Source organism: Protopterus annectens, chromosome 9.part0 (assembly GCF_019279795.1).
Source record: "Protopterus annectens isolate FY-2018-M chromosome 9.part0, PAN1.0, whole genome shotgun sequence".
NCBI lineage: Eukaryota > Metazoa > Chordata > Ceratodontiformes > Protopteridae > Protopterus > Protopterus annectens.
The window spans coordinates 1,387,385,778-1,387,412,401 of record NC_056743.1 but is presented as its reverse complement, the minus strand read 5'-3'; the positions used below and the strand labels follow the sequence as shown (position 1 = coordinate 1,387,412,401).

General features: G+C 39.0%; 1 protein-coding gene across 1 annotated transcript in view; it reads right to left on the bottom strand.

Moving 5' to 3' along the window:
• LOC122812082 (uromodulin-like) overlaps positions 1–26,624 on the bottom strand; it is a gene marked incomplete in the record, with an annotated part of 518,790 nt that overhangs the window by 176,042 nt on the left and 316,124 nt on the right. Inside the window, 2 exon segments of the mRNA XM_044084351.1 lie at positions 4,462–4,485; positions 12,053–12,079. Of these exon segments, the coding sequence (XP_043940286.1) occupies positions 4,462–4,485; positions 12,053–12,079 (51 nt within the window).

Sequence of the window (26,624 nt, the reverse complement as noted above, 5' to 3'; positions counted from 1 at the left end):
CCAAAATGTGTCCAGGAACTGGAACCATGACTTGAGCAGCCCAAACACACACTCGATTACATTTCATTATTGTGCGTGTTCCTCATTATGGAGTTCCTGTTCAGGTGTGTGCGCGTTTCTGATGGGTGTCATCAGCCACGCTCCAGTGCATAGCCAGCATCCCCCACTAGGTGACCATGTGGGATGTCCCAATTGGCAAATGTCTGGTACAGCTGCGTCAGATGCCAGATATGGGAATCATGGTAGCTTCCAGGGCAGCCAGCACACACATTCAGTATTATGCCCTGGGCATCACACACAACCTGACAGTTGATGGAGAGGAAGCCCTTGTGGTTGAAGTAGACCCTACCCCACTCGCCGGCTGGTGCTTTGATGAATAAGTGAGTGCAGTCTATTGCACCCACTACCTCAGGGTATTCCGCTATTTGCTGGAAGAGACGCATATTGCTGGCCAATACCTCATGGGAATTGGGGAAATATACATGATTACCAACATGTGCTGACATGGCATCCAGGAACTGGTGTAGTACCCTGGATGCTGATGCCTGTGATTTCCCCATCATTTCACCAGTTGGTCTCTGGAAGGTGCCTGTTGCTAATATTCTTAGGCTAACACATACCTTGGTTTCCACTGGGATGGGTTCCCCTCTGTTGGTTCTGTGTGTGAGGCGTGGCCTGCACAGCTCAACAATTTGCTGCAGGAGGTCTCTGTCCACTCCATAGCGCTCCACTATCTCCAGCTCATGTAGCCCCTGGTACGTTACACTGGGCCTGTACACTCTTCTCCATCTTCTCACTGTGGGTTGTACGCAGCATTTCCATTGTCACCACCCTCAGCATGTTGCATATGTCACCTTATAGCAGCAATGGCAGCCCCTAAAATGTCTTTGTCTCAGTAAAGCTTTTTCAGTTTTTACTTCTATTAGCTTACTGCAGTGTTGCAGTGTTTCTTGTGAGAAACATAATGGACTATTGTTTGCAGAGTTTTAAGTGCTAGGCTGGGCTGGGCTAGTTTACTGCCTGTGTAATTGCCTGATTCTGATTGTTTTCACCTGCTAGCTCTGCTAGAACTCCCTGGTAGCTTCCTACTATTTGTTGTGCTTCCTTTTTCCTTTCTGTTTCCTCTGGGGCCAGCGCCGCGCACACAAGTGCAAACACACTCACAGCAGCTCGCACGTGTGCACACATGCTTACATGGACTACAACTTGCTTATTCTGGTTAAAACACGCGCACACCAGCACAAACGTGCTTACAACTCTTTAAACAGGCTTAAACATGCTTACTCCGACTTAAACGTGCGCACTCACGCTTACACGCACGATCACTGTCTTACTTGGGTTTACAGGCGCGCACATGCCAGAAACTTTAGTGTTATCCATGGCATACACCTTCAATTCTTTGCCTTTACCTAGCCTACTTGTTGACACACCTCTTTCAATGATGTGTAAATGACAGCTGACACATGCCACTCTGCTCCAATGAGCTTCACTTCTTTTATACATACCCCACTCGTGATGTCACCTATCCTCTACTCTGTTACTCTCCTTATCCTACTCCTACACTCCACTGACTATGCTCATTTGCTATGTAAACTTGAAATTCACTATCATAACCCTCCTTTGCATAGGATTGCCTACTAATGCTTGGTTACATCTCTTAGACTGAGCTTCCCCCCTTAGCAACCTCTACTCGGTGGCCATGTTGTCTTCAGCCTGCCATTCACTTGCATTGTAAAATCATATTAGCAATGAAATCCACTTTTGTGGATCTTAATTATTGATTTTCTGCTTTTTCGGGTGCAGCATGTTTGCACAGCGCTGTGCTACACTTAAACCCCGGAGATCGGGATGTAAAAAAAAAGTTATTTTATTTTTCTTTTGCATAACTTAACATTACCAATGGCCATATTTTTGGCCATTGGCATGCTTCCGCCTGTAAATGCATCCTTTTTTTGGAGCTGTCATGGCTCCATTTTGCTATTTGCAGAACCATACTCAGTTGTCAACTGAGTACATTTCTGCAAATAACACTACTCCTACTCAGACAGGTTTGGGTTTTCTGGATCGCACATTTACTTCATTTGCATAGCTTTCGCCTGCAATTGAGGTAATTTGCATATACCAGCCCTGTCCGTGTAGGACTAGTTTTGAGAGCTCTGTTGCACGCCCCTACCAGCTGTTCCTGGTTCGCTCAGTGGACATGTTGGTTGCAGGAGTCTTACTCTACTCTTAGACTCTGTGCAAGACTTCATGAATCCAGCCTATTGACGTGCAATTAAACATGAAATAATTACATACATTGAATAAACATACATTGAGATGCAGCTATTCATGAAATAATTACATACATTGAAATAATAACATATATTGAGATACAGTTTTACATGAAATAACAGTTAGCTTAGGTTTATTATACATTATAAGACATAGTATGATATCCCTAGATACATAAAGAGTCATTACATAAATATCCTAGCTAATTAACATGGTAAAGTTTAGTATCAATAGTACGGTAGTTGAATGTAGGTAAACAATGTTATTAGCAGGGTAAATGAGGGGAAGCAGAATCAACCAGGGGATGAGTAGAGGCAGGTACAGTGATCCATTAAGTGTGACTTAGCTTTTTTGAAAGCTATGTGAGAGGATTCAAGAGGTAAGGATGATGGGAGATCATTCCATGATTTAGCAACATGAATAGAAAATAAGGAAACCCCAGCTGAATTATTTACATTGGTGGCCTTAAGTCGGAGCTTGTCACTTGATCGGAGAGGTCTTGAGGTGGTTTGAGGCATAATTTTTTTTTTTAGTTATGGTACCCTGTCTGGTTGATTTAGTATTTTATGAGCAAATACAAGTTGGTTGTATGGAGGAGGTGAGGAAATTCAAGCCAGTTGAACTGTATGAGAAAAAGACAGGGATGGGTTTGATTGGCCAATCCTGTGGCAAATCTCACAATCTTATTCAACCATGCAGAAAGTTTGTATAGGTCAGACTTGGATAGGTTAGTTAGGATGGGGGAAGCATATAATAGAGCTGAAAGAAGATGAGAGTGAGCAATGGTAGCTCTGGCATTATGGGATAGGTAGGATTGATTCCTGTAAGGGCAGCCCAGTTTCTTATGTGTATTTTTAATTATCTGAATTACATGCAGGTCAGATTTGAGGTTATCAATTTCCACTCCCAGTAGTTTGTATGGGAGTCAGGGGCAATTAATGAGCTATTGCTGGAAATGATACTAAAGGTTGGAAGTGGATTGATGTTACGGGTGGGGGTAAACAGTAACAACTTTGTTTTTTTAGGGTTTAATATTAGGCAGTTGTTAATGAGCCAGTTTTCAGTTGAAGTAAAAGTGGTCTGGGTAATTGCTTGCAGTTCAGACATTGAGGATGCAGAGCAGATAAGAGTAGAATCATCTGCATATTGGATGATGTTGGTGTCAGGACTGGCAGTATTCAGGTCATTGATGAAGATGGAGAAAAGCAAGGCCCAGAATAGAACCTTGTGAGAACCCTATGGATACTGGAAGTAGAGATGATAGGCTTTTCTGCCATTGAACTGCTTTTGTCTTCCCTCTATGTAGTTTTGAAACAAAGCAATAGAGTGATTGTCTAAGGCCAGGTTTTGTAGACAGTGTAACAGTTTTGAGTGGTTAACCATGTCAAAGGCCTTCGATATATGTGTGTTTGTGTGTGTGTGTGTGTGTGTGTGTGTGTGTGTGTGTGTGTGTGTATATATATATATATATATATATATATATATATATATGTATATATATATATATATATATATATATATATATATATATATATATATATATATATATATATGTATATATTATATATACATGAACACATATCTTCTTATATATATATATATATATATATATATATATATATATATATATATATATATATATATATATATATATATATATATATACAGCTTTTAAACTGTTTTTCTAATGCAGGAGTACAAGTGAGAGAGAAGAATGAAAAAGAGAGACAGAGATGATGAAAACAGAAAGAAAAGGATGTGCATGAAGTAGAACTCAGGAAGACATTATATTATGATAGTTATTAACAACCCTCTAAGACAGATATCACAAAATAATGTAGAGGGTATGTTCCAAGACATAATAATTAATATGCTAAACAGTTCAGCATGTCTTATTGGTCATTTGACATTTTGTTAGTAACATTGCTGGCCCTCTTTCCATGCATAATAGCTGTGAGAATTTTGTATCTTACTGCATTTTGATTGACTTACATTTATTTTTCCAATTATTTGAAATAATTGATTGCCTAACTTTTGTTTAGCATTTGCTTGTTTGAGTTTCATCTGATTGGAGAAGTGCTTTGGGGAAAGCAGTTTAAAAATGAACAATTTCTTGCAAAAATTGCTCTGTTAATTTGTCAAAATAAAATCAGTTAAAAGTAAAATGACATCAACATTGCATCTTACCTTTTGAAGCAGATGATGAAGGATCTGAAACAGGAAAATAAACAGAATAATATCAATAATATGTAATTTTAAATGTTCTCTTAATATTACCAACCAAGAAGGTAAGTTTCACCATGTAAAGTAAGTCATAAGTGCTTCTTTATGGGCAGTTACTGGTGGCTTTAAATGTTCTGTACAATCATTTTAGTAAATTATTTCACTGTGTAAACTAAACTGTAATTCTGATTCAGAGGTAAATTAATCACCCAACACCCCCTCATCTACAATACACACCACTCAACTCTACAGATTTTTGTCTTATATTTTTGGCCTGTTATGCATAAAATTGTATTTTACTGGCAAATCATTGCAAAATCTTTCAGGACCAAGGTCAGAATATGACAGACATTTGAGATTCAGACTTCATACCCTTCAGTAAATTCATGCTAATGCAAAACCTGTTATTCTATCAACTTTCTAAGTTTGTAAGAGCAATGTTGAGCAATATTTCAAAACTGACCCTATTTTGTGGACCATTCTCCCCCCATTATTTTTGGTTTTGTCTAGATTTCTTACTCTAAATGTTTGAGAGCTATGTCTACAAAGTAATGTTCCCATGCATATTACACAGTATAAAATCACAGCAACATTCACAATTTCCTAAGATGACTTGATGGTTTTCCACAAACTATTCCTAGAGTCACTGGCTACAAACTCATAAGTATGCTATTCTAAACATGGGAGGGGGCAGAAATGACCAGCTCTCTGTGAACAGAGACTCAAGATCAGGTGTTTTTTACTTTTCTAACATCACAAAATATTTAAAAAATTCTTAGGCTCACTGAGTAGTGTTTCACACATCACTAATACAGTATTAGTAATACCTGAGAATCCAGAAACAGCCCTACTGCTCACAGAAAAAAAAAGGGGAAGGTGGCCTAATGGTTAAGGTGTTTGCCTTACAAGCACAAATTGCAGGGTTTGAGTCTCACAAGGGATAATTGGCAAAGCTTAAAATGGTTCGCAAGGGCAGTTAGCTTAGTACTAACCTAACTTAAGTAAGAGCTGCAGTAAAAAGAGCTGTTTACACAATGGGTGGATTGTGTGATTTGGGGACATGTTTGCTGCAAATCATCATCAGCTAACCTGCATGTCTCTGAATTGCTGTTAAGTACCACAAATCCAGACAGACCTTCTATATAGGCCACCTTATTACATATGGTTTCACATCTAGATTGAGTGAGGTCATTGTGCCGCTATACTCATCACAACCATGCTTGGTTACAATGCCACATTTGGGGTGTACCTTACCCGACACCTGCATCACCTGTAATGGACACAGAAGTTCCTCACCAAGCAGATCTAGGGACTCACATGAATGCCCTGCACAGTTCGGATGCTGTAACTCCAGCTCTACTTAGTCGCTTACCACCTACTTGGATATGATGTGTGCCTGCTGTTTACGGAAATACCCAACCCAGAATTATTGGACATACTCCACCTCAGGATATCCAACTCACCTGGAGCTACACACTCCAGGGAGATATACATCAGCACAGATGTTAATAGGACATGCTGGAGGGACAGATTCTTATCCCAGAGGCTCCACTCACTCTGGATTGTAATCCTGGTTTCACATAGGTAGAGTCATCCATTGACCACCTGCAGCAGACATCTTGATGACTGTATGGGTGATCGTATGTTTACCCCTGGGATACCTTCTTTGTCTCTGCTAGACAGATACACACTAGCCTAAACGTACATGGACTATCTTGTGTGACCTACTATTCACAGGCACAGTGTAGTAATCTGACAGGGTTGCGAAAGCCAAACACACTCTGGCTAGGCTTGTACATGCCCTTGGGCAGATAGCCTAGTATCGACCTCTGAACCTATGATAATGTTCGGGATGCACAATGTTTATTGCTGATACTGTTTGCAGGTCTTTATCGTCTTTGCTTTCCCAGTTTCTAAGAACAACTTAGGTATCTGCAGAACATATTTGATTATGACAGGGTTCCACTATATTATATATGTGTCTGTTGTCATATAACTGTGTGCACAGGGCGGATTGCTGGATAGTGAGAGGTTCCTGGGTTAACACATGCAACTGCCAGATATGTGTGGCCCACTGCTGTACTCAGACATGGCCTAAGTGTGTGAGCATGCCCAGTTCAGGCTTTCCATGTTTTGTTGCCTGACATTTGTCTCATTTATTCAAGTGTGTGAGCATGCCCAGTGTGACCTTTCAGTATGTTGCTATCTGAGGTCCACTACATTTGTTGATGTGTGTGAACATGACCAATATTAACATTTATATTGTGTGTGTTGGAAGTCAGGTTCTATTCTTACTGCAGGACTCATCTTTGTGTCATAACTTGACAGGGATTATGCTGTGCCTGCAGGGTTTCCATGAGATACTTTGCATAAACTTATCAACATGTCTTCATACAGGCTGACCACTGCAATACTGTCATGGTTTACTGGTTCAGTACTATAACTATAGTACAGAGTATCCTGGGTTTGAGGCCCATCACAGCTTTATATTTTCATACTGAGCAGACCAGACTGCTTAAGGGCCAGTAAAGCAAATATGAGCATGTTGGCTTTTGTTCAGCTATGTCCTACTTAGACCAGGCTTGTCCGACATTGCTCAATATTCACCAACATTGCTGGACGTTGCCCAATATTACTCAGCATTGACCACAGTTGTGCTAGTTGGTGTGTGCCATTTTGTTTGCATATACTACATGGTGGTAAATGCTGTTTAGCACTACTTTATATTGCTTAACACATGGCAATCATGCCTCAGGTGGTGCTGCAGGGCTGCCTATGTCGGATGCACATACTACACTCCCTATACATGTTTGAAAGCAGGTAGTGTCAACTTAGGCATCCCTTTTACTATATGTGCGAGTCAGAGAGCGGTATCATTTCCAGAGTTCCTACTGAGCCAGTGTATGTGCTATGCGTTGCCTCTTTGCCAAGGCCAAAGCATACCGGGCACACTTCCTTCTGCATACTGGGGCAGGCTCAGGTTGTTCCTCCTCCAAGTCATGCTCTGCCTATGATGACCTTGGCAATGTTGGGGGGGCTGTTTGGCCCAGGCCTATGCTGGTCCTGCTGCAGCTGTTTTCGCAGGATCATTTTATGTAGTATAGCACATACCATGACAATCTGGCTACATGCAGTTGGTGAGTACTGCAAGGCTCAACCAAATGTGTCCAGGAACTGGAACCGTGACTTGAGCAGCCCAAACACACATTCGATTACATTTCATTTTTGTGCGTGTGCCTCATTATGGAGTTCCTGTTCAGGTGTGTGTGCATTTCTGATGGGTGTCATCAGCCATGCTCCAGTGCATAGCCAGCATCCCCCACTAGGTGACCATGTGGGATGTCCCCATTGGCAAATGTCTGATACAGCTGCGTCAGATGCCAGATATGTGAATCATGGCAGCTTCCAGGGCAGCCAGCACACACATTCAGTATTATGCCCTGGGCATCACACACGACCTGACAGTTGATGGAGGGGAAGCCTTGTGGTTGAAGTAGACCCTACCCCGCTCACCGGCTGGTGCTTTGATGCATAAGTGAGTGCAGTCTATTGCACCCACTACCTCAGGGTATTCCACTATTTGCTGGAAGTGATGCATATTGCTGGCCAATACCTCATGGGAATTGGGGAAATATACATGATCACAAACATGTGCTGACATAGCATCCAGGAACTGGTGCAGTACCCTGGATGCTGATGCCTGTGATATCCCCATCATATCACCTGTTGGTCTCTTGAAGGTGCCTGTTACTATTATTCTTAGGCTAACACATACCTTGGTTTCCACTGGAATGGGTTCCCCTCTGTTGGTTCTGTGTGTGAGGTGTGGCCTGCACAGCTCAACAATTTGCTGCAGGAGGTCTCTGTCCACTCTATAGCGCTCCACTATCTCCAGCTCATGTAGCCCCTGGTAGGTTACCCTGGGCCTGTACACTCTTCTCCGTCTTCTCACTGTGGGTTGTATGCAGCATTTCCATTGTCACCACCCTCAGCATGTTGCATATGTTGCCTTATAACAGCAATTGCAGCCCCTAAAATTTCTTTGTCTCAGTAAAGCTTTTTCAGTTTTTACTTCTATTAGCTTACTGCAGTGATGCAGTGTTTCTTGTGAGAAACATAATGGACTGTTGTTTGCAGAGTTTTAAGTGCTAGGCTGGGCTAGTTTACTGCCTGTGCAATTGCCTGATTCTGATTGTTTTCACCTGCTAGCTCTGCTAGAACTCCCTGGTAGCTTCTTACTATTTGTTGTGCTTCCATTTTCCTTTCTGTTTCCTCGGGGGCCAGCGCCACGCACACAAGTGCAGACACGCTCACAGCAGCTCACACGCATGCACACAAACTTACACAGACTACAACTTGCTTATTCTGGTTAAAACACGTGCACACCAGTGCAAACATGCTTACAACACTTTAAACAGGCTTACACATGCTTACTCCGGCTTAAACGTGCGCACTCACGCTTACATGCGCGCTCACTGTCTTACTTGGGTTTACAGGCATGCACATGCGCGCATACCCACTCAGCAAGAAACTTTAGTGTTATCCACAGCATACACCTTCAATTTCTTACCTTTACCTAGCCTACCTGTTGACACACCTCTTTCAATGATGTGTAAATGACAGCTGACACATGCCACTTTGCTCCAATGAGCTTCACTTCTTTCATACATACCTCACTTGTGATGTCACCTATCTTCTACTCTGTTACTCTCCTTATCCTACTCCTACACTCCAATGACTATGCTCATTTGCTATGTAAACTTGAAATTCACTATCATAACCCTCCTTTGTATAGGATTGCCTGCTAATGCTTGGTTACATCTCTTAGACTGAGCTTCCCCCCTTAGCAACCTCTACTCGGTGGCCATGTTGCCTTCAGCCTGCCATTCACTTGCATTGTAAAAATCATATTAGCAATGAAATCCACTTTTGTGGATCTTAATTATTTATTTTCTGCTTTTTAGGGTGCAGCATGTTTGTGCAACGCTGTGCTACACTTAAACCCCGGAGATCGGGATGTAAAAAAACAAAGTTATTTTATTTTTCTTTTGCATAACTTAACATTACCAATGGCTGTAGTTTTGGCCATTGGCATACTTCCTCCTGTAAATGCATACTGTTTTGGAGCTGTCACGGCTCCGTTTTGCTATTTGCAGAACCGTACTCAGTTGTCAACTGAGTACATTTCTGCAAATAACACTACTCCTACTCAGACAGGTTCAGGTTTTCTGGATTGCAAATTTATCTCATTTGCATAGCTTTCGCCTGCAATTGAGGTAATTTGCATATCCCAGCCCTGTCCGTGTAGGACTAGTTTTGAGAGCTCTGTTGCACGCCCCTACCGGCTGTTCCAGGTTCGCTCGGTGGACATGTTGGCTGCATGGAGTCTTACTCTACTCTTAGACTCTGTGCAAGACTTCATGAATCCAGCCTATTGATGTGCAGTTATACATGAAATAATTACATACATTGAATAAACATACATTGAGATGCAGCTATTCATGAAATAATTACATACATTGAAATAATAACATATATTGAGATACAGTTTTACATGAAATAACAGTTAGCTTAGGTTTATTATACATTATAAGACATTGTATGATATCTCTAGATACATAAAGAATCATTACATAAATATCCTAGCTAATTAACATGGTAAAGCTTAGTATCAATAGTACGGTAGTTGAATGTAGGTAAACAATGTTATTAGCAGGGTAAATGAGGGGAAGCAGAATCAGCCAGGGGATGAGTAGAGGCAGGTACAGTGATCCATTAAGTGTGACTTAGCTTTTTTGAAAGCTATGTGAGAGGATTCAAGAGGTAAGGATGATGGGAGATCATTCCATGATTTAGCAACATGAATAGAAAATAAGGAAACCCCAGCTGAATTATTTACATTGGTGGCCTTAAGTAGGAGCTTGTCACTTGATCGGAGAGGTCTTGAGGTGGTTTGAGGCATAATTTTTTTTTTTTTTAGTTATGGTACCCTGTCTGGTTGATTTAGTATTTTATGAGCAAATACAAGTTGGTTGTAGTGGAGGAGGTGAGGAAATTCCAGCCAGTTGAACTGTATGAGAAAAAGACAGTGATGGGTTTGATTGGCCAATCCTGTGGCAAATCTCACAATGTTATTCTACCATGCAGAAAGTTTGTATAGGTCAGACTTGGATAGGTTAGTTAGGATGGGGGAAGCATATAATAGAGCTGAAAGAAGATGAGAGTGAGCAATGGTAGCTCTGGCATTATGGGATAGGTAGGATTGATTCCTGTAAGGGCAGCCCAGTTTCTTATGTGTATTTTTAATTATCTGAATTACATGCAGGTCAGATTTGAGGTTATCAATTTCCACTCCCAGTAGTTTGTATGGGAGTCAGGGGCAATTAATGAGCTATTGCTGGAAATGATACTAAAGGTTGGAAGTGGATTGATGTTACGGGTGGGGGTAAACAGTAACAACTTTGTTTTTTTAGGGTTTAATATTAGGCAGTTGTTAATGAGCCAGTTTTCAGTTGAAGTAAAAGTGGTCTGGGTAATTGCTTGCAGTTCAAACATTGAGGATGCAGAGCAGATAAGAGTAGAATCATCTGCATATTGGATGATGTTGGTGTCAGGACTGGCAGTATTCAGGTCATTGATGAAGATGGAGAAAAGCAAGGGGCCCAGAATAGAACCTTGTGAGAACCCTATGGATACTGGAAGTAGAGATGATAGGCTTTTCTGCCATTGAACTGCTTTTGTCTTCCCTCTATGTAGTTTTGAAACAAAGCAATAGAGTGATTGTCTAAGGCCAGGTTTTGTAGACAGTGTAACAGTTTTGAGTGGTTAACCATGTCAAAGGCCTTCGATATATGTGTGTTTGTGTGTGTGTGTGTGTGTGTGTGTGTGTGTGTGTGTGTGTGTGTGTGTGTGTGTGTATATATATATATATATATATATATATATATATATATATATATATATATATATATATATATATATTACATATACATGAACACATATCTTCTTATATATATATATATATATATATTATATATACATGAACACATATCTTCTTATATATATATATATATATACATATATATATATATATATATATATATATATATATATATATATATATATATACAGCTTTTAAACTATTTTTCTAATGCAGGAGTACAAGTGAGAGAGAAGAATGAAAAAGAAAGACAGAGATGATGAAAACAGAAAGAAAAGGATGTGCATGAAGTAGAACTCAGGAAGACATTATATTATGATAGTTATTAACAACCCTCTAAGACAGATATCACAAAATAATGTAGAGGGTATGTTCCAAGACATAATAATTAATATGCTAAACAGTTCAGCATGTCTTATTGGTCATTTGACATTTTGTTAGTAACATTGCTGGCCCTCTTTCCATGCATAATAGCTGTGAGAATTTTGTATCTTACTGCATTTAGATTGACTTACATTTATTTTTCCAATTATTTGAAATAATTGATTGCCTAACTTTTGTTTAGCATTTGCTTGTTCGAGTTAAAAGTAAAATGACATCAACATTGCATCTTACCTTTTGAATCAGATGATGATGAAGGATCTGAAACAGGAAAATAAACAGAGCAATATCAATAATATGTAATTTTAAATGTTCTCTTAATATTACCAACCAAGAAGGTAAGTTTCACCATGTAAAGTAAGTCATAAGTGCTTCTTTATGGGCAGTTACTGGTGGTTTTAAATGTTCTGTACAATCATTTTAGTAAATTATTTCACTGTGTAAACTAAACTGTAATTCTGATTCAGAGGTAAATTAATCACCCAACACCCCCTCATCTACAATACACACCACTCAACTATACAGATTTTCGCAGAATGCCCAGATTTTTGTCTTATATTTTTGGCCTGTTATGCATAAAATTGTATTTTACTGGCAAATCATTGCAAAATCTTTCAGGACCAAGGTTAGAATATGACAGACATTTGAGATTCAGACTTCATACCCTTCAGTAAATTCATGCTAATGCAAAACCTGTTATTCTATCAACTTTCTAAGTTTGTAAGAGCAATGTTGAGCAATATTTCAAAACTGACCCTATTTTGTGGACCTTTCTCCCCCCATTATTTTTGTATATGTGTCTAGATTTCTTACTCTAAATGTTTGAGAGCTATGTCTACAAAGTAATGTTCCCCTGCATATTACACAGTATAAAATCACAGCAACATTCACACTTTCCTAATATGACTTGATGGTTTTCCACAAACTCTTCCTAGAGTCACTGGCTACAAACTCATAAGTATGCTATTCTAAACATGGGAGGGGGCAGAAATGACCAGCTCTCTGTGAACAGAGACTCAAGATCAGGTGCTTTTTACTTTTCTAACGTCACAAAATATTTAAAAAATTCTTAGTCTCACTGAGTAGTGTTTCACACATCACTAATACAGTATTATTAATACCTGAGAATCCAGAAACAGCCCTACTGCTCACAGAGAAAAAAAAAAAAGGGAAGGTGGCCTAATGGTTAAGTTGTTTGCCTTACAAGCACAAAGTGCAGGGTTTGAGTCTCACAAGGGATGATTGGCTAAGCTTAAAATGGTTCGCAAGGGCAGTTAGCTTAGTACTAACCTAAGTAAGAGCTGCAGTAAAAAGAGCTGTGTACACAATGTGTGGATTTTGTGATTTGGGGACATGTTTGCTGCAAATCATCATCAGCTAACCTGCATGTCTCTGAATTGCCGTTAACTACCACAAATCCAAATCACACTTTCTTGTGGTATTTAACACAGTCTGACCATGCAGTTCTTTCGCACAGGCACCCCACCTCATTCAGTCATCCACACACATTCACACATATGTAAACGCATACACACACACACATGCTAGTGGTAGCATAGAGGACTAATAACTACTGATAGCAACCTTGGTGTCTAATGCTCCTTGACTGATCTATGTCTTCCATTTTTTTCTACATGCCTTTTAAATGTGATATGCAGAGTATCCCTTGTGGGTAGTGTATTTCTTCTCATGTTTAAGTGCCATTATGGCACAGTCATAAAGACTTTCTGCTAATGTCTAGTGTTCTCCTAAATCCAGCATCATATTTAAGTGCTATTGAGGCATGTTGTTAAAGATGTTTCCCTGATGTCTATGGTTACCACAAATTAGATCTTTAGAGTTGCCCCTGCTGTTTAGTGATCCCTAACCTACATTTTTATATTTATCTCTGGTGTCTAGTGCAGGAGTGGCCTTAGGTCAACTGGTGCCCTAGGCAAAAGGGCTCCACGGCGCCCCCATTACACCACATGGTGCCCCCATTCTGGTCTACCTACACCAAATAAATACAGGAAAAGTGCCCTTACTAGAACGGCGCCCTAGACGACTGCCTAGTTGGCCTATGTTTAAGGCCGGCTATGGTCTAGTGTTACTCCTGACTCACATTTTTATATTTATCCCTGGTGTCAAGTGTTACTCCCAATATACATCTTCACAGTTACGCCTAGTGTCTAATGGTCCCCCCATACCTCCCAACCATGCCGAATTACTCGGTTTTCACTGTGTTTTGGGCTTCAAATGAAGGGGTTCCATGATTCCTGAGTGGCACCTCTTAATTTCCGATTTTTTCTTTTGTTTTTTTCATTTTTGTGCTGCTAGAGCTGACGTCATCATGTGCACAATGATGTCAGCTCCGACAGGGCTACCAGCCTGTTGGAATTGAGCTCAAGGAGCTCACACATTTCGGCTGACCTGGCTACTCAAATGCGAGCGGGAACGGCAACAAATGTTTGCTGTTACAAAAAGGGTTACACCAATACTATGGATTATTATTTATTTAGGACCTCACCTGACATGCACGAGAAAGCTCACACTAGACAAACTAGACTGTTTGCTATACAAGCCACTTTAACTAAAGCACTTGTGTACTAACAAGGTCAGATGTCACACTCCGCCCTCTTCTGGCGGGCCATCAACAGAATTCAATGACGTCAGTTTGTTTTTCCACAACACTACGGGATGGCGTTTGTAAGGGTCTAAGTCTCTATAATCCCCTTATGGTGAGTCAATTGGCTGCCTTACTGCAGTAGTGGAGCTGTATGATGTATTGACTGTAATATGCAGAGGAGGAATTGGAACGTTAGTAAATGTCAGGTAGAAAAGTTGCCTATGATCATTTAAAAGTTAATTTTCACTTCCTTTTGGTATAGTAAGACTCACAAACTAATTTGTAGTAGTTTTCTGCTGTTACCACGGTTCTTTTTATTATGTTGAATCTCACTGCTCTTTTACCACATATAATACGGGGCTGGAGTCTGACTACATTATGAAGTACTCAGTTATCAGAAAAGTATGCAATGCCATGAGGCATGTGGCATTAGCCTGAGAACAAAATTGCTTTTCTAAAGTCTAACTTGCTCGATAAGCTCACCACTTCCATATGCCACTTTTGTGAAGGCATGCATAGTAGTACTAGAACACCTGTCTAGACTGGGTTTGGGTTATACTGAGTGAAAATGTTTCCATTTTAGGTTATCTTCATTCTACTTGGTCTAGGCTCACAAATGTATTTAGATCCATAATTATTAATCATAAGGGTTGTATTTAAAATTAGGAACACTTGGGAATATTAAACAAATTGTTTATTTAGTTTCTAGATAGAATGAGAGGTTTTGAATTAAAATTATTTTTTTCTGAGGAGTCATGTAAGACATCTCGGTGATCTAGGACACTAGAGAAGCAGGGTGGAGGAAACAAGTGGGTGAAGTTGACCTGCCAATTCTGTGAAACAGGAGAGTTGGTCCATTTAGCTGCTTTCTACCAGTAGAAAGAGGCCTACAGGCGAGTAGGGTTTTGCCAGGAACAAACTAAGAATATGAGCTTGGTAGTGCTATAGTGATGGTAACTGTCACTTGTAGCTCTTAACCTCTTGACATAGTCAAAAGTAATGGTGAGGCAAAGATACAAAATTGGGGGCAGGTTTTAATTATTGCTCTTGTAATTTTAGAAAGTTGGTAGAGTATTAGGTTTTGCACTTCATGCATTTTTATGAAGAATATGAAGTCTGAAACTCAAATGTATGTCATTATGTAGTGACTAATCTTGAATGATTGCTAGAAAACTGCAGATTTTTTGAGGGACAGACCAAAAATATGAGGCAAAACTGAACTTTCTACAAAAAACCTGGACAGTTGTATGTTCGCACGCATATACAGTCACATACATCTTGTGCAGGGAGAAGTATAGTAGTCTCACACTGCTGTGGTCATATTGGTCAGCTGGGAGAGGGTCATAGCTTAGCAGAAAAGCAGGCTGGTTATCTCTGTTAATCAAGGTTAGTGACAAGCCCTTAACAAGAAAGGAGCAGTGGCAGCAGCAGCTGCACTAAGGCAGAGAGAAGATTTGTGATGAGATTGGCCCTTCTCATTTCTTCATTGGGCTGCTGGTTCAGATAGTCACCAAAGGTTGATGGATGCACAATAACTGTCATGCCTGCCATGATGACAGCTGCCCTTTGTCAGCTATTGTGCCTGTCGTTGGTCAGGATGACTGCTGACTACTGTTAACTGTTGCACCAATCATTACCTTGTCCTACCAACAGGGAATGAATGGCAAAGATTCAGTGCAAGGGGCTGATGGTTTACAGGTAAAGAGCTGCAGAGCTCATAGAAAAAAATGGCAAACTTAGAACTTTGTGTGGCATGTAGGAATAATTATGGCCTTAGGAGAGCTAGTCGAGAAGTCATAAGCTGTTCATGCTAACCTGACATTTATAACTCTTATGGTAAAAGTTATTGTAAACCTTAGAATTTATTTAACATCTGTTAACTGGGAAAGTCTGATTTGGAATAAAGCCAATTTTCAGAGGAGGCCCAGGGAGAAATGCATGTCTTTGTAACATGTGAGGAAACTAGAACACATGGAGACAACCCACATGAATGCAGGGAGGACATGCAGACTCAACACAAAAGGAATCCCAGCCAAGAATCAAACCAGAGAACCTCTTCCAGTGAAGTGACAACACTACTGCTGCACCACTGCACCATCCATTTACAGTGCATGGCTTTTAATTATTTTGCTTTTTGAAGCTTTCAGTGTAGGTTTTAACTGTTCTTTTGTTTTCAGTTGATTTAAGTAATGGTTTCCATGCTGTTAAAATGAGATTGGTTGTTTTCATGTAAAGATTTCATGCTTATGTGCATTTATGCTGTAGACAGTTTATTGGCTTTGGTTCCTTTGTTTGATGCTCTGCAGAGTTTAACTTTTATTAAGACACTTTTTATTTAATTTTGCTTAATTTATTTTACCTTATGGTGATGATGCATAATGTGCTTCAGATGTCTTTGAATTTGACACCAAAGTGATAATATATTTTTTCTGACTTAACAAAGCAGTGTAATATGTCTCCAGTTTATTTTCCCTGCACATCAAACGTTTTCCATACATTCTAATGAAAAATAAAGATATATAAGTCAGAAATCGGACTAACTTTCAGAGAAGGGTGCGCATATGTGCGTGCACATGAAAATGCTCCCTCATTTAATCTGCCTGGTGGCTAGAGGTACTCAGGCTCAAACTCTATACCTTGGGTACAGGGTAAAAAGAGCCTAAAGTCCCTAGCTGCCACAACTTGTAAACTTTACTCAGCTTTTTTGTGCTAGGAGTTGAGAGCTATGGTGAGAACTGAATTTGTATTCCCCCATTATTGGCTTTGTTTGTCCAGGTTTTTTGTGCTAAGAGGTTGAGAGTTATGGTGAGATGAGAAGTGAGAAACTAATTCACTAAATGATAGCCATTAAGTTTCAGTCTTCCAGTTTATCAGGAAGCTGCTGATTTGGCATAGTGAAATGTTGCTCTAAGTGTAGTGCATAGGGTCCTGGGTTCAAGATTTGCCAGTGAAATAAATGATGGTAATGCAACATTTTATTCTAGTAACTTTACAAAATTATACAAGCAATGTTTAAAATGTGTCCCAGATTTTTTACCTTTTGCCCCCCCCCAAAAAATGAAAATGAAAATAAGTGTGAGAAGCTATACAAGATGCCTATGGCTTACACTACTGTCATTCTATTTATAGTATGGGTGTAGAAGCAGACTCTTGGTGCCATATGTTTTGTTGTCTGTTCTTTGTTTTGTGTTTGAAAGTTGGTATCCTACAATTCCATTGGAGTGGGTGGGGTTATGCAATTATGTATGCAAATTAGATGTTAATCAGCATACAGATTTCTACCTATTTTTCATGGGCCTTGTCCAGATTTTAGATGTTTCCAGTTTGAGAGGTATTGTCTCCCCCAATGTCGCAGGCTTTGCTCATTAGTCTAGGGGAGTGTAGAGTTATGACTGTCCCCAGGTCCACATACACATACCACCCACATTCATGTATATGTGCATACTCACACACACACACACACACACACACACACACACACACACACACACACACACACACACACACACACACACACACACACACACACACACACCTACCCTATAGCCCCCTACCTAACTCCCTATTGTACCCTCCCAGGCAGACACACAATCATACATTTCATCCCACACATACAAACACTCCTGCACACAACCCACATCCCTACCTGTCTGCTAAACTGCTAAACTTCCTGATACTTACTTATAATTAGATGAATGAAAAAGCTTTTAGCCATGTTCACTAACGCGAGCAGCTAGAAGTGTTAACTTATGCAGCTTCACCCTCAAACTGCTGCTTTACCATTTAGCACAACTACTGACACAGCCTGCACATCTTCATGTTGCAGCTCCATAGTAGGGCTGTATCTGAATCATAAATGGTTACCATGCAGTAACCATTCTCATTCAGGCTTCTAATTTCTGAATACCCCTCAGTATCACATCTGGAGCTACCCTAATCATTTTCTGCTTCTTTTTCCCTCCCTTTTCTCTGGCTACTTCTGTTTTTCCCTCTGTAAAATCCAAGCTGAAATATTCTGTCTGTATCTCTCACTTTAACTCTACCTTCCTAGCATCATCTTTTGATCTGTTAGCTTTCCTACAAGGGTCTTTCTTATTTGACATTATTGCTTAATCTTATAACGGTAGACATATCACTGGCTAAGTATAAACGTATGGAACTACAAACTAATAATAATATTTTTATAGTTTTATAGGTTTTGGTTATAAAGCTTAGTCAATTCAAAACATACTTCCTTATCTGCTTTTTATTTTATAGGTATTTGTTTCCGTAAGAGCATTTATTCTTGTTTTATGTACTTTGTTAACAAAGCTGTGCAAATGTTAAGCAAAATGGCATGCTTTTTCATGTAATGTGTGTTATGTTTCTTCCCCCTACTTTTTCAAAGTTTTGGTGTCATAAAAAAAGTTTGCATGCTTTAAAGCATAAATGGTCAGAAATCATTTTAGCTTTCTTCACGTATTTTGAAAATCAATGTTAGATATATTTTTATATAATTACAAGTTAAGGGCTCGTGTTACATGTATGACATTCTGCCTTTCATTAAACGTGCAGTTTAAAGTACATCCCCATATCTCTCAAATTTATCTACCATATTTGTTATATACTAGAGTCTTGCACAGTTTCAGGTAGAAAACTGCAAAGATGCTGTGGTGAAACAAGGACTTGAAGGCCACTGACAAAGTTCAAGTTTTAGAGATCTAAGCAAAGCTTGACATTGTGGAGAAGAAACTGACAATTTGTTGTAACTAGCTGACAGAGAAGGGTGTTTCTACAAACTCATCTATCTGCCATTCACTCTAACACAGGTTACTTAAATCAGGCAATCAATAGAATGGCATTTATTTATTTTGTTTGTTAACCAGGTGGCTTGACTGTTAAAGGGACCCTTGTCCACTATATCCCAGAATGAGGCAAATGTGTTAATATAACAGAAGTGCAACATTCCTAGAATGAGAAAATATGCTGAGACACAAGTTGGACAATGAAATAAATAGTAGATAATTTGCTGAATACTTTTCAAGGAGTACTACAGTTAATCTCTCATACCGTACTCAACATTTGAAGTGTCATGCACGTAGACAATGCCATATGTTATCGATGTGTTAATAGAAATATAAAGCCAGGTTTTGATAGGGCTTAAGCTTAATACAGCAGTCAATAAAAAATGAAGGAATGAAGAGGATTAGCTTGTTTACCTGTCTTTGGGGAGATGAGGACAAGAACAAGTTGCATCTCCAATAAAGATCAGCTCCAAGGGAAGTGGGTAACCCTGCAGGGTTATACCACCCATGGATGAAAGTGAGCCACCCTTACTAGTACACTCCTTGTGTGCCAGTATCTGAGAGCACAGTTTTATGCACTGTGGTTAATTAGCAGAAAAGCAAAGCTTTGATGGAGAACTGAATGATGGCCCCTTGACTGTCTCTCACTCTGAGGGAACAAATGGGTCAATAGTGCCATTTTCAGTACAGGGAAAGAATAGGTCAGAAGGTCATGGGAGGATAATAGTTGTCAGGCTTTGAGGCCAACATTTAAAGTTAAAAAGGAGAAGTTTCTGTCTAGCATTGTGGTCTTCAATGCTACATGAACTAGAGAGAAAGATGGGAGAAAAAGAAAAGTAAAGAAAAGAAACATACTTTTTCCCCTTCTCTTTCTCTGAGTTGGGATATATAGAAATCTGGAGTGTGAAGACAGAAACCTCATATAGGGGTGAAGGTAGAATCACTATGGAAAAGAATGTAGGACAGCATTTTGCAATAGTGTTATTTTCAATGTTAAGGAGATGATTTGGAGAGGTGAAAATGTTACAATGTTTTAGCCATAGCTAATAGCGACACTATGTTTCATTATAGGTCTACATTTCAGAGGTTATACACAAACAAGTATACATATATATATATATATATATATATATATATGTATATATATATATATATATATATATATATATATATATATATATATATATATATATATATATATATATATATATATATATATATATATATATATATATATATATTCATATGGATATATATATATATATATATATATATATATATATATATATATATATATATATATATATATATATATATATGTATGTATATATATATATATATATATATATCCCATATTAGCAAAATGCATTTTCTTGAGATGAAAATCTGGAAACTTTCAATTCCCGAACAGCAAATTTTTCCCAGGATAAGTAAACACTTGCCCAAAATTACACAAAAAACCTTCCATAGTAAATAAAACCCACCTAGGTGGGGGGGCTATTCCCCCACATCCCCAATGTGGGAAGGCTGTTCCCCCAAGCTATATATTCCAACTCCAGGATCGGTCTACAGGGGAAATAAAGGGCATGTTGGGCAGGTGTCCACAGATTACCATAAAATACCAAAAATGTATTGACATAGACTGCTCCCAGTTCTTTGTTTGCTATGTTGATCATATAATCCACTTGGAGATGCAGACGTGTGTATTTGACAATTATTCCTTAATTGCATTCACTCTGTTACACACACACACACACACACACACACACACACACACACACACACACACACACACACATGCACATGCACACACACACACACACACACACACACACACACACACACACACACACACACACACACACACACTCACACACACGCACACGCACCACAGTTCTTGTTCTCGTTCTCTACTTTGCTGTCCCCCCCATCTGTTGTTTTCCCTCACCCCTTGATCCCAGTAGTAGTTAATGTACTGCTATGGTTCCTGTGTAGTTTCCTTGTTGACTAGTGTTTACCTCAGAACCCCCCCCCAAGCACTGTAATAGTTTAAGTGCCATTATGGCACCTGTGAAGATTATGTGAAAATGGGTGAAGGCTGCCAGCCTAGCCAGATTGAATTTTGGAGATAATTCTGTCATCTCTAAATATTAATGTAAACCACAGGCTTGTTGTCTTAAATGGGAAAAAATAGTGTTACATGTGGAACTGCAAAAATGTAACAACAATGTCTGCTGACCAAGTAAAGCATGTTGTGACCCTTTGATGCAAACACAGCTCTGGCCGGTCTAGATGAAGGAATTCTTGCTATTGTTTTAAAGCCAGAGTTAATGGCCAGCATTTGCATGCATAGATATGTCCTTTATTGTTCTGGTTTCTGCCCAGAGGTGAAGAAAGTAAATGTAGTTTCTGTTAGCCTGGAAACCCAGGAAAGTGTTAAGAATGATGTAATGTGAATCAAGAATGTAATTTTTAAACAAAAGAGAATCAGAGAGCATTAAGCATTTTTATCTTGACCATCCAACTCAGCACTGCTTTTGCTCTATATGTAAGTTTATCTTAGACTTGTGTTTTCTCTTAGAAATAACTAGAAACTAGAAAGATTAGACTAAGTGTTTCGCTGTTATGTCAGAACTGTACTGCTGAATTATTTTAAGTATTTCTCTGTGATCTCTGAGCTCTTGACTAGCACTGTGTAGTAAAAAGTATTGTCTTGTGTTTTTAATTATTTATTATTACATATTTTAAACCCTTTCAACTGTGGCTGTTTTTGTCGAGATAATTGAAGCTCTTTAGAGTACTTGCATGCCTTTGGTAAATTGTACAAAGCCACTCCTACAGCTTTAGCCCTGGGCAATACTACCAATTGGATAATAATATTGAGCAGTAAAAATTGGACACCCTTTTAAGGGCCTTTGAGTAGCTGATAAATATTAGTGGGTGGTGGCAGCTGATACTACCTTATAGTCTGAAAGAAAGGGGCACAGCTGAAGAACCTGTGGCAGCCTTCCCCAGGAGTGTGTGTTTGTGTGTGTGTGTGTGTGTGTGTGTGTGTGTGTGTGTGTGTGTGTGTGTGTGTGTGTGTGTATCAGCTACTGGGGCAGGAACACGAAGCACTGGTTGGACAGAGAGGGTGCTGGAGGTTTTACCTTGCCCACTAGGCTGAGATATAACCCTATAGCTGTGCCAGTGGGGAGTCTTATTAGAGACCTGGAGAGCAAGGGAGCGACCAGCCCTGGACTGACTGTGATCTCTGTGTGCTCTTAAGGGAAATTGCACTTTATTGTGTGTATTTGTTATCCTTTCATCTTATATGAGACACTGCTCACTGGTGTTAGTGGTGAGGATTGAGCATCCTTGAGTGCTGGGCCAGGGCACAGGTGTCACAGCACCATTGTCATTTTTTTGATGGCTAGTGTTTCGCACCATCCCTGATCATCATAATATTGAGTGCTGTTATGTCATCATCATAGTTTTCCCCTCGTGACTAGTGTTTCATCCTGTCCCATGATCCCTGTACTGCTGACCATCCATCCTTGATGTCTAGTATTTCGCCAGCTTCACAGTTTCCATACTGCTGTCTGTACTGTAATGTCACTGAGATTTGAATTCTTGCCCATGTCTAATGCCCCCCCCCCCCGCCAACTCCCTGTCCCTGTACTACTGTTTCTGCTGTTATAGTTCTCATGTTTGAAGTTATCCCGGGAGTCTAGTTTTTCCTCATACCCCCAATCCCCATACTGTAGTTGGTGCCATTATGCACTCAATGTAGAACAATCCACAGTGTCCAGCAGCCTCCACCACCACCTGATCACCATATAGCTTCCATGTTTGGTGGTAAGCATGTCCTTTTGGCCCAGTTCACTGCTGCAATGTGGTAGGACTGGCTGTGTTGAACTACAGGGTTAAGCAATTTCTCAAATCTTTTGGCATATAGATACCATCCTTAGGCAGTTTCAGGGAAGACAGCACATGGCTAATTAATATATGCCCCTCCCTTGGACTGCCTCATTCTCATTCATCACTTGCCTGGTGCCAACCCTGTATGGTGCTAAATGTCTTCATGATAGATCACCATGCAAAACCATCTTAAGGTTATTCTTAAATCTCAAAAAGTAACCACAATATGTCCATGAAGGTGTATATGTCACGGAAACTTTTTGAATTTCCCCAAGTAATATGTTTATCAAAATAAGATTATCACAAGGATGAAAAAGATCTGGTGATAATTTTCAGTACAAATGTAAAATTAACATCTCTGAGTTTGATATGATGCTTGTTTTCTGCACAAAAATCACTTTTTCTTAATTCCCACAGAATCAGATAACACTGTGACTTAGAGTTAGCTTGAATAACGCACTAAATACATTTCACAAGAAGAAACAACTCCTGATGGTCAAAGATGTGTCATGATAACAGGATCAAGGAATTATTTTAATAGTAGAAATATTGGTTGCCTGATTTCTTAGAAAAGTATTTACTATCTCTCAGAATAACAGTAAAGAATAAAATATTTATTGATAGTGTGCATTATGAGAGGTAAATATTATTTGTGAACTTGTTTTAGGTAAGTCAGCTAGAACCCAAGGTCCATTTTCAGCTGTAACCAACTAGACAAATATGACAGAAAACAATGACCATTGCAAATTATGGTAAATAAATCATGGAATATAGTTTAAAAATGCAACAGGTTGCAAAATACAGTTATACAATATTATGTCAGAATATGCTTGATTGCATACCAGAATGGGCAATTAATATAGACACAACACAATGATTACCAAAAGTTTAATACACAAAAAACTCATTAAATAGTACCAGCAGTTACATATGGAGAAAGATGTTCTCCAACTTTCACCTCCCTATTTTCAAACACGTTTTAAACTTTTGCCTGATTTAGGCAGGGTTTACCTGTTGGACATTTCGGCACAGCAAATTATTTAAACAGTGATTACACCTGATCAGCTGCTTTTATTTGTGTCAGGGTTAGGGAGTAGACTGTCATAATGCAAAAGGGGTGCACTAGTAAAAACTTAAAAAGGAAAAAGGCAGCCCCATGAAAGGGGAAGTGATCAAGTTAACCAGGCAACAAAAATGTTAAATGATAAGATGTCTGCAGTTTAGGTGATGCACACTGTGTTACAGAGATACCCATTTTTTGATAACCTATTTATCCTTTTACAAGCTCACAAGTAAAATAGTTCATCTGATTGAATTCCCATGCAATCATTCAGAAAAGTTACAGGTAAAGGTGAAAATAATTAAGTCGTGTGGATTGTGGAAGAAAGAATTAGTAACCGAAAGTTTTGTGCATGCTGGAAATAAATGATTGCATAAGGTTTACAGTGGATCTGGTAATGATGCTAAAGCAAACTAGTACAGGCAAATCAACAAACATAATATTGTTATGGAGAAACTAAATATTTCAAAATGGAAGGAGGCATGGCTATTAAGAATATCTGAGTATTTCTGTCTAGAAAAAGTTAGGTGTATATGTCGCAGATACTTAACATAAGCATTATTGAAACTTTCATGAAAAAGGAGTAACATCATTCACACAGAGTTTTTAAAACGGTGTTGTAATCTATTGAGTGTAATGGCTAATGTGAGAAATACTTATCAGAGATGTGCTTTACTATGTTCTTTACTTTCTCTATCATTTCTTTGTCTTCCTTTTAACTCATTTCTTATAACACAATATGAGCCATGTTGGTTGAGAATGATTTTCTCTTTCAAAAAAAAACAATTTGCAGGGACATACACTCTACAAGGAGTGGATTTCAAAGTAGCATTTTATTTCTTTAATTTAGATCATAGGATCATAGGCCTAAAATGCATATGAAGATTTAACTTTTTTTTTTCTCACAGAAGAGCTTAGATACACTTTCAAGTGCTCCTGATATAAATGTTTCAGTTTCAAGTTTTCTTGAAGTAAAATAACTAATGTTAAAGCAGATACTGTATATTATGGAACAAAGTTTTCACATATTTTGTCTTCTTTATCCCTCTCTCAATTTCTCTCTCCTTTCTCTCTCCCTCCTTCACTCCCTCTCTATCTATATGTAATATATAGTATGCTGATACTGATCAAAACACCCAAATATCGACATTTACAAAGTCAATGACAAAAGATCGACTGTGCAGTAACTGACACACTACTATGCACACACCATCCATACTCCCTTTAACTTATATATAAGAGCATATCATTTTATAGAAATGGCATATTTCCTTACCCTGAAAATTGTGTGGTCTCGCACATCTGTTGATCATCTGCTTAGTCAATAAAATTTTGTCGGTTAAACAGTTGTCAACCAAAGATAGTGTGGATATAAATACATACATACACACACACACACACATATATATATATATATATATATATATATATATATATATATATATATATATATATATATATATATATATATATAAATATATATATATATATATATATATATATATATATATATATATATATATAAATATGGGAACACTACTAAATCTTGAACTTTTGAAATCTCGAATTTCAAAATCTCGAGACCATGTAGCCGAAACCCTGCATTACCGAAAGACCAGAAGCATGAAATTCAAAATCCCGCTGTTAAGGGATTTTGAGTTAGCGCTTCTGGTGCTGTGGTTCAGGTAAGTATGTGTGTGTAAGTGTGTTTGTGAGGGGCTGTAGTGTGTGTAAGTGTGTGTTGTGACTGTGGTGTGTGTGTGCGTGTGTGTGTGTGTGTGTGTCTGTGTGTGTGTGTGTGTGTGTGTGTGTGTGTGTGTGTGTGTGTGTGTGTGTGTGTGTATGAGGGGCTGTAATGTGTGGGTGTAAGTTTGCCTTGTGTGTATGTCTGTGCGATCTCAGAGTTAGAATATTAAAGTAGGGGGATGTGGGGGGTGGACACAGCCCTCCACATGCCTTCTTCCTGTATGTTCCAAATCTACTTCACAAGATTGTTTTCTGCTTTCTTATACATGTGCCCAGACCACTGTAATCTGTTCTCTTTGACCTTCTCTGCAGTTAGATCTACTTGGACTTCTACTCTAAAATCCTCCCCATAGTATGCATACTTCTCTATCCATCACAGGTGTTTCATCTCCATCACCTCTCGCTTCCACAATTGCTCTGTCTTTACTGCCCAGATGTCTGTACCATGCAGCAGTACTGGTAACACCACTGTTTTGTACACCTTATTTCCTGTTTCCTTGGCATTCCTCTGTCATGCAATGCCTTGACACTCTGTGCCATTTGGCTGCACCACTGATTCTAGCTTCCATCTCCTCATTCTGACTTCCCTTCTCCTCAGCCACCAGATACATGAAGTTGTTAACTTGTTCCACTATTTCCCTTTTGTCTCACTTCGCACCTTCTTCTTGTTTCTCCCATTTGCTGTCATTACAGTTGTCTTATTTGTACTCA